Genomic DNA, 9822 nt, shown 5'->3' with positions numbered 1-9822 from the left:
GAGAAGTGAACTCTGCCCATGACTATGTCCAAACAGCAGAACACTTATCTGCCCGTCAGAAACCCTCTAACATCTCACACTCACTCATCGTGTGCCAGCCTGTCAAAGTCAGTCAGAGTAGAGACGTCTGCTCTGCTTCTACACACAGTATATGATGTTGTCTCGTCAACTCACCCTGCTGCGACAGACAACAGAGGAATAACCTTTTTACCCTCATTTAAAAAAAGAAAATACAACCAGGCCTTGCTTCGATATATACTATACATATACATATATATTTTTTATGTGTATATATATGACAGAGAAACTGAAATGTGTACATGCCCTGATTGACTTCTGTTACACGATAGTGTGAACGAGACCAGGGTTGGATATAGTGATATCTATACTCGGAGGTAACTGATAGCACCAGCCAAAGGCTGAGATAAAGGACACGATAAGACGGCGTGATCGGTTGTTTTTCTTAGAGGGAAACCAAACTGACATGTTTAACAATCCTGACCTGTCAGTAGCTTTTAAAATAAATAAATACATATCTAATCTGTCCGTGGAAGAGAAACCAGAGACACATCAGAGAAGAGCAGGCAAACTCCAAACAGAAGAAAACATGCCCCGAGACAAAACACAGATTTTAACTACTGACCTTTTGCTGTTAAGCAGCCAATGTTAGTATTTTCCCACAGTCATACAGTACAACACTGGACTCACAAACACGATATTATTACGCAAAGAAAGAGTACAATTAGAGTGTATTGAAACGTATTCACGGTTTTGCTTTTAGCTCTTGACAGAAAATTAGGTTTTTATTGTGGAGAACAAAACGGTCTTTGATTAGGTTTTTATTGTGGAGAACAAAACGCTAGGTCTTTGTAGAATGGATTCCATTGGTCTAGTGCCAGGTTTACCTGAAGGTAACACTGTGTGTGTGTGTGTGTGTTTGCAGTGTGTAGATGTCAACATCTAGGATCACAGACGTGTTGGAAAGAGGGCATGCGGCCCAGGGGCTGACACATTCATTTATCTTTTTAGCAGGGCAGCGTTGAGTGACACGCTAGTGTGAGTTAGCGTCCGTGAAGAGTTTCGGCATCAGAAGCTGACGAGCCTCAGCTTGTGTTCTGTGAAGCATCTATGGAATTTGCTGTCCCTATTCTTTTCACCAGCCCCTGATTCCCAGGGATGACCTCCCAAGAGTTTGAAGAGTCCTCTTTTCACGCTCAGCCTCTTCATTCATCACTCTGTTTTGCCCACAGCAGCCGTGATTACAATATTTAAGGGGAGAGAGAAACCTTCTGCACGAAGACTTTGTTTTGTTTTCTTTGTGTGTGTGTGTGTGTAAAGTGCAGGTTGTACGCTTTTCTAGATGAGTTAAGTGTTCATCAGAAGACTCACATTTAAAGAAAACCAGCAGCTGTCAGGGTGTGTGAGAGAGAGAGAGAGAGAAGGAGGAAGGGAGAGAGTCCGGTCCATATCTGTCATCTTATATTTTCATGACGTTCCACGTCACTTAACACAAAATACGTATCAAAGCATTCATTCTTCTCCTCAAACTTGTTAGGACAAAATATTTCTCTTACCTCTAATCTTTGGGCCAAGCAGGTTCTGAAGAATGACGCTCCCAGTCATTTAGTCACTGTAATAAAGAGCATTTTGTTATTAAAGATACACACACATAACACACATATACAGTATATATATATATATATATATATATATGCAAGCCCAATAACATTATTTTATCTATACCATTAAAAGGTTATTTGCAAATTGACAAATTTATTGAGAAAAATAAATTCTAAAGTTACTAGGTTTCCTCTGGTGTCACAAATGTTTTTTTCTCATATATTCCCACTAAATAAAGTGTAGTGCAGGTGTGCAGTACTTTTATACACTACTGTATGATCAGGCTTCTTAAGTTTTTGGTTTGATCAAAATTGGCAGCTTTAAAAAAAGAAAAAAAGCAAAGGCTCGTTGTTGCTTTGAAATAAGATTAAATCAAAAACAGGACACCTTTCAAGTAGATCGTAGATGTTCAAGGCCTGGAGGACGTGTGGCTTTGATGCATCTGATGGTGTGTGTGTGTGTGTGTGTGAGATTTAAGGAGGTTTGTTACCTTTCAGGGCCTCCAGCCTAATCGGAATAGGGTTGTAAATCTGACTGTGTCTTTCCTCGGGCCCATAAACTCCCAGGCAATTATAGAAAACAACTGGATGCAACGTTGCCTCAATCCTGTGAGATTTGTGGTTACGGCCTAAATGGATTTTAATCCCCACCGACCCAATCGAATTGGTTGCCTCATCCAGCCGTAAACCCACAACCCGCCCCTCCAGTTCCTGTCAAACCATTGACCTCTTACATGTGTTTTTGAAATAGAGCAAATAATACTCTAAACTACACATCAAAACTTTCCGCTATCAGGTCTGGAACATTTCAACGGCATCGGTACCATTCACAAAAACATCCTAACATCTATTATGTCTAACTCTAAGTGTCTGGAAAAGTGGAGTGAGTTAGACATCCTGAACCCGGAGGATACACTTACTTAGAAGGCGTCACATTATATTTGGTGATGAGCATCATCACTCAGCCGTAGGTTCCTTTTCTCCCCTGTATTATATTGGCTTGTTAGAAGCCCAGACACTTTAGTGGAAACTTTTACATGGGGTGGGGGGGTAGTACCTCATGAATATAAACATGAGCAGCTTGTTCTCCTTTGATCCTGGCTCAGAGCCCTGAGTGAAGTGGGCTGGAGCCACGTTTGCGCACCTCTCTTTGCCCGATTTGAAGCATTTACATAATTGCTGTAACTGCAGGAGCCAGTGGTGCACGGCACTTGATAAACGTGGATTGTGTTGGAAGCGAGAGGAGAAGACGGTGTCACAGAGGGAGTTTTTTGACGGAGAGGAGTTGCTTTAATGTCGCTTAATATTGTACATCAGTTTTGGCCAACTGCTGAACAGGAGGACGACCTCCCTGATGAGCCGCGGGTTCAATTCCTTTAGGAACAGACAAACCTGCCAAGCATTCTCCATAATTCCCTTCAAAAATATCTAGCATTTTGGTATTTTTATACTTTTTTATATTTGTATAAATATGGGAAATAAAGACTATATCATGGCTCTCAAATGGTGGCCTGAAGTCCACCATCAGGCCTGTGAGCCACCTATTTTCCTTTAGCAAGTTTTTACAGATGTGTACACCATCAGGCCTGTGAGCCACCTATTTGCCTATTTTCCTTTAGCAAGACTTTGCAGATGTGTATTTTTTAATTCCTGAGTTTTTTAATTCAATCTGAGTTATTGAGTATTGATTTTAAATTGATGTCAAAATAGAAACGGCTTCTTATTTTATTATATGTATAAATATGGGAAATAAAGACTATAAAGACTATAAAGACTATCATGGCTCTCAAATGGTGGCCCGAAGTCCACCATCAGGCCTGTGAGCCACCTATTTGCCTATTTTCCTTTAGCAAGACTTTGCAGATGTGTATTTTTTAATTCCTGAGTTTTTTAATTCAATCTGAGTTATTGAGTATTGAGTATTGATTTGAGTATTGATTTTAAATTGATGTCAAAATAGCATTTTCAGTGATTTGTTTTTTGTTGCCTTACAGCTTGGCACGTCATTCATTTCTTTATAACTTAAATTTCCGGCACCAGCTTGTAACAGCCAACCTTTCCAACCAGGGTGACTTTGTTTGCTTGACTTTTCTTTTAAGTTGTTCCTTGTTTGAACAGTAATGCTTGTACAAACAGGAAACTGTTTGGAAACTCCTCTCGATACGAGACCCAAGGTCATTCAAACAAACAGCATTCTTCCAGGCTTCTCCGAGACATAAAATCCTTTATGACACAGTTACTGCTGATCTTGTGGGCTCATTCTTGTTACGGCAAACCAGTGAAGTAAAGTGGTTTTTGATAGCGCTGTGTCTCATATATCGGACGTCTGAAACCTCTTAATGTTCTCAGCAGGGAAGTGCATTACTGCTAAAAATATTCCTAAAAACAAATGCAATGCCTCTGTTGTCCGACTTGGCTTATCTGACATTTGATCAGGTTTCTTTATGAAGTTATTATTTGATTGGTGGTATGTGTCCAAAATGTATTGGCATAAAACAGTCTGTCTTTTTCTTGGGTGCAAGAAAAAGACAGACTGTTCAGCTGGCTGAACACAAAGGGGACATTTGCCTCCCTGTGGTCCCATTTATGGTCTGAAAGATTGGGTTTGTGTGTTTTATGATCTTCAGAATGTTTTATGGCCACTGAGGGTGTTTACGCATGGAGAGAGAGAGAGAGAGAGGGTCAGAGGGGTGAAATCAATACTGATCCTTAATGAGGTTGTCTATAAGGAAGCGGAAACGTGGCTGACAAAGGCTTATTACTAATACTACTAATAAAGTTAATACATTCATCTTCTACTAGCGCTAAAAGTTTTTCGGGGTAACGTCACGTTAAGTGGGCAAGAGCTAATCCAAGCTAACATGGGTCAAGTGCGTGGCCCACGCCAGTCCTTCACAAAGCCTCATGAAAAGAGAGCAAACACTGTTCACTCACACTCAAAATTCAATTTAGAGTAAACAGTCGAGCTCGACCAGAATATCTGAAGTAAACAATGAACAGGCATAAAAAGATCATAAGTTAGCCAGAGAATCAAACCAGTGATTCATGACGTAAAAATAATTTTTAAAAAATACAATTTTGAAAACTTCTGTTGTGTCTACCTTGTCAAAGTGGATAGAAACATGTTAATCACTGAAGTGTATTGCCGCTCTGCAGGCCCAGTCGCCTGCTGGGTCCGACCTGGAACACGCTGTGACACACTGCTGCCACAGATCTTGTCAGAATGTACTGTGTGATTAGAACATTACATACGCATGATTATCAAGAGGAACAGGAAATGCAGACTAATTGAGCTGCCACCACAACACGTAATGAAATTCTCTGTTGTTGTTTTTTCCAAACAGTTCTCTGTAACCAAGCTGGAATCAGGGTTATGTAACGACTTTCTACTGCGGCTAATAATGGGCTACATTGGGGAAAAGAACTAGTTTTATGTGGCTTAATTTTTTTTTTATTAGGAAGAGTTGAAATGGGATTTTTAAGGATTAGCATATTCTGTGAAATAAACAATTTCCCAGGCAATGGTTGATGGCAAGTGAATTTCTATTTCTGAGGTTTGTTTGTTTGTGTGTTTGTTTTGTCAGGCTGTGATGGGGGTTTTTGTAGCTGTGCTTGGACAGCTGTCTCTACAAGGAGTGATGATACTGTATTTGTCAGCTTCAACCATTCAGAGCAAAAGGACAAGAACAAGAAGGGTTTCTCCATGACTTGCTCTCTGTGCTCTTCGTGTAGGAATTTGCAAAACAGCAGTGAGCTTTGTTGTTGCTTCGGTGCTCGGGGCTTCACAGCGGTGGTGTTATGTGGGGACGTAGCTACACTCTTCTGTGTCGACAGACTTTATTTCAATTAAATTCTACTCTTTTTGAACAGATCACCTCACCTCCCTAAAGAGGCCTGTAACCAATGGCAACGTCAGTCCAAACTCTTCCTCTGACCCGTGGGCCCAACAAAAACTTCCGTAACCCCTTCACGGCCCCGTCCCTCTCCTCTCGTTGTGGCATGGGAAGCGTGGGCAGTCTGGTGGAGCGACCAGATGTGTCTCCATCCAAAGGCAACCGTGCGGTCCCTCAAGTGAGACCGAAGCAGACCAACGGCCTGAGGAAAGGCTTCACGCAGAGAGAGCTGCTGAACTACCTCAACATCACCAGGTACAGTTGAAATGGCCCGGATAATTTTATCAGAACGTCTCACCCAGAGAGAGAGGACTTGACCTCATGTGACCTCCTCTGCTCCCTAATAGAAAAGAGCCTAAATCACACCCGGGCGGTGACGGCAGAAAGGACATCACATCCGCCAGTGGACGTGATGTGGACAACATCTATGCCAAGGTCTACCACAAGGATGGCACTGAAATAGATCTGACAAAGAACTCTCTGCCAAGTGGAAGCAAATATGAAAAGGTGACGTATAAAGACGTTTCAACAACCTCAACGACTTTTACAAAGAACTCACCTTTAAATTCTAAAATGCTTCAATGAAAAGAACTCACCTTTAAATTCTAAAATGCTAAATATGCTTCAATGAAGTGTAACACCATGAATGTGTGTTTCCTGCATAAATGAACCTCCATCTGCGCAGACTGAGAAGCTGCGATGTAGTTATGTGTGTGTTTCTGTGTATGTCATATTGTAGTCGTGATCTGCAGTGGAATAATGTTACAGCGCTCTCTCTCCTTGGCTGTACATGTGTCCATTTTCCATGACTTTTTACTCACTCTGTGTCCAGGTTCGATTCAGATCCTCAGCCTTCAAGCCGGTCCCGCCAAAAAACTTCAGTTCTATGCAGAACCTCTATCCATCATACAAGTCAGAGGACGTGGAGCACGGCTTTTCCAACGGGCTGCACAGAGCGTTTGCTCACGTTCCCAAAGCTGTTTCCACGTCTTCTTCTTCCTCCTCGCCCTCTCGTCCTGGAGGACAGACAACAAACGCTAATAAGGTCTCAAATAATAATTCTCGTCTGTAGCTCTCTACCGTAGACAGCCTTTCACTGAATTATGAATGAATCTTTTCTAAACTCATTTAATTTAATGCTGAAGTGTTGATTAACCGTCTGATGTAGCTGCAGGCTCTGTCCTCTGTGCGTGGGACGAGCCAGGAAGACGACAACCTGTCAGACTCCGGTCACAACTCCATGAGCAGCCTGCCGCCGTACCGCTCACACTTCCGCCCACACCTGGCTCACATCAGGTGGGCTGCGGAATTCATGCGTTTATGTTGGACTTATCGTTTATACATAATGGCTGTGTGGGTGGGGGTGATTTTAATAGGTGTGATTTCTTCTTCTTGTTTCACTTCAGTGCATCTATGGGCCACATCAACACCATAGGATCCGTAGACCGCAGCTCACCGTGCCTGAAGGTTGTAGGGTCAGAGGGTGTGGCCATTGGGGAGGTGGCGTGTCGGAGCATGGCGTCCCTGAACCGTCTGGCTCCATATGGAGGGGAGGCTCCACCTCCTTATGAATGGACTCTCTCCTTGTCCGTGGAGGAAGTGGTGAGTGTGTGTGGTGTAGGTCAGAGCAGGTCGGAATGGCTACACACGGCTAAGCAGTGAATCTGTTTCCCTGCCAGGTTCGTGATTTGGAGGAGCGTCTGGTGGAGAAGGAACATGAGCTGAAACAGATGAAAAGAAACCTGGACGAGAGCGAGGGCGCCATCGTTCAGGTGAATCTCAGTATGAACGACATCAATCTTTTAATCATTCACTTCTGAGATCTGACTCCCATCTGATAACCTGATGCAGGTGTTTGAAGGGAAACAGCGGCTGTGGGAGAAGGAGGTGGAGGAGCTCAAGTGCCTTTATGCTGCCAAGCTGCGCCAGGTTTCCCAGCATGCCCAGCGATCCCATCGCAGCATGCAGTTGCAGTTGTTCAAAGCCCAGCAGGAGAAGAATCGACTGCACGAGGAGCTGGACAATCTGAAAAAGCAGAGGAGCCAAGAACCTGAAGCTGTAGTCAAAAGAACCAGCCCGACCCTGGAGGAGACACAGTGGGAGGTGAGGTCTCACAGAGAAGGGACAGGATGAGTGAAGGCTGTCCTTGTTAAAACCTATAAGAATATTCTCCTTCTGCTTCTGTGCTAATGTTCACATCGATCTACTGTACCTGTCTCTCAGGTTTGCCAAAAGTCGGGGGAGATCTCTTTGCTGAAACAGCAGCTGAGAGACTCCCAGACTGAGGTGACGCAGAAGCTCAGTGAGATCTTTCAGCTGAAGACGCAGCTCAGGGAGACTCGAGTGGAGGTGAGCAGCAGAGAGACACAGATTGAAGCACTGAAGCAGATCCTGCAGGGGACGCAGCGTCACAGGTCGTCCTCTCAGAGTGGACAGGAAGATGGAAAAGGAGCCGAAGACGTTACGCCCTGTGGGGCAACAGGTATGTCGACTTTCCTGATGATGATAATAATAATAACAACATGTGTTAAATTGGTTGTTTAATGATTGTAAAGTTGTATCACTTATTATACATGGTTGAGAAGCCCATTTCAAAGCATTCACAGTGAATGGGTTTTCTGGGATGTAAATTGTTTTTTTTAAATTCCCTGTGGGGCAACAGGTATGTCGACTTTCCTGATGATGATAATAATAATAACAACATGTGTTAAATTGGTTGTTTAATGATTGTAAAGTTGTATCACTTATTATACATGGTTGAGAAGCCCATTTTAAAGCATTCACACTGAATGGGTTTTCTGGGCTGTAGAAGGATTGATTTTTTAAATAATTTTTTCCCAAAATACAGAGAGAAAAGTTGCATGAACTGGCACACGTTTCAAAGATAGTTCCAGTTCTCTTTAGTGATTGGAAATTGTTCCACACTGCCCTGATTTAGCTCTGTCTGATATCCAAAAACCAAAAGAACATTTTAGGAACTGTGTGTCAGTCCATGAACAAGGCAAATAAGTAGATTGTGACCTGGTGCAGAAGACCAAAAAGAAATTCTTTAGTACAAATGAATGAAATAAATGATGATTATGACAGATGAGATTATACATAGAGAATTAGCTTATCTTAACACCGTTTGACTTCCCCTCTTTGAGACTTGTTTGAAAACAGTCTTATTCTTAGGCCAATTTAAAGCTGGCAGAGGTCAGTGCCAAGAATCTTGCCCAGGATTTATGTGCCACAGATGTCGGTTTTGACTGGGTTCCTTATCAACACAGCGAGACTATGTCTGGCTGCAATCACACACTTCAGGTTATTTGAGTAACCAGGTCAAGACAAGGTCATATATGTGTGTATATATATATATGTAAGCATGTCTTTTAAAATCAGCCAAAGCCTTTCATTATATTTCCCATATGGGACTGTTGCAGCGTACAGTAGTTGAAGCCTTGTGAACCTCTTGTGTTGCAGGAGGCTGTGGGGGGCCCACGGAGGAGCGTTTGCGTGCAGAGCTCCTGCTGGAGAGACGCCAGAGCGAGGCCCAAGCCATGGCTTTCGAGGAGGAGAGGCTGACATGGCAGACGGAGAAAGACAAGGTCATCCGCTACCAGAAGGAGCTGCAGGCCAGCTATGTAGACATGTACCGTCGCAATGAACTCCTAGAGAAGGAACTGCAGCAGCTGAGGGCAGGCAGAGAGCAAGGAGCAACATCAGATGGAGGAGGAGGAGGAGGAGGAGCAGGGAGCAGAAACGGGACACTGGAAAGGGAAGTGCCAGAGTTGAGAAGTCACAGAGTGAGAGAAAAACCCGAGGACAGACTTTCGTCAGATTTGCCATGGATAGAGAGGATCGAATCATCTGAAATTTGAATGTGTCCAGTTTGTTCCTGATGTGATGGAAGAGCATGTGTGTGAAGAGAAGAAGAAGAAATCAATGTCTTACTGGGGTAAAGGACTTACTAAGTTAGACAGGCAGGATCAACAACAATACAGTACCTATTCTGACTCCCCCACAGAGGGCGCTGTGAAACATAGCTGCATTGTGTTCTCTATTGTGGCCCCAGAGTAGACCCCCACCACCTGAAGAACATGGAATCATATCTATGACCTTTATTTTTGCCTCAGCCTAACTTTGTGTAGTGTTTCGCACCGGTGCCAATTTACAGATTTAAGTTTTATTGCATTTTGTGGAAAATCAACATCAGATGGAGGAGGATTTTTTAAGGCACTAAATCGGATTTGTTTTAGATTTGTTTTCTTCTTCTCTTCCTCAGACTTTTCAAGGATCCTGCCAATGCACCCGTTTTTTTTCAAGGCCTT

The 9822-nt window shown here is 43.1% G+C and overlaps 1 protein-coding gene across 3 annotated transcripts in view; it reads left to right on the top strand.

Annotated features, from left to right (window-relative positions):
• The window catches only part of n4bp3 (NEDD4 binding protein 3), a 20726-nt gene extending 11034 nt beyond the window's left edge, over positions 1-9692 (top strand). For 2 of the 3 annotated variants that reach the window (XM_008327430.3, XM_008327431.3), the window contains exons 2-10: positions 5490-5767; positions 5860-6019; positions 6345-6557; positions 6681-6808; positions 6919-7114; positions 7192-7284; positions 7364-7615; positions 7736-7994; positions 8975-9692. In XM_008327430.3, the coding sequence (XP_008325652.1) occupies positions 5523-5767; positions 5860-6019; positions 6345-6557; positions 6681-6808; positions 6919-7114; positions 7192-7284; positions 7364-7615; positions 7736-7994; positions 8975-9372 (1944 nt within the window). In that variant the 5' untranslated portion in view covers positions 5490-5522 and the 3' untranslated portion in view covers positions 9373-9692. Of the gene's footprint in view, positions 1-3620; positions 5348-5489; positions 5768-5859; positions 6020-6344; positions 6558-6680; positions 6809-6918; positions 7115-7191; positions 7285-7363; positions 7616-7735; positions 7995-8974 lie in introns of those variants that run through there. The other variant, XM_008327432.3, reaches the window with a different exon arrangement.
• The last annotated feature ends 130 nt before the right edge of the window (positions 9693-9822 follow it).

This window comes from Cynoglossus semilaevis, chromosome 15, assembly GCF_000523025.1.
Source record: "Cynoglossus semilaevis isolate Cse_v1.0 chromosome 15, Cse_v1.0, whole genome shotgun sequence".
Lineage (NCBI taxonomy): Eukaryota > Metazoa > Chordata > Actinopteri > Pleuronectiformes > Cynoglossidae > Cynoglossus > Cynoglossus semilaevis.
This window is presented reverse-complemented; position numbering and strand designations above follow the sequence as displayed.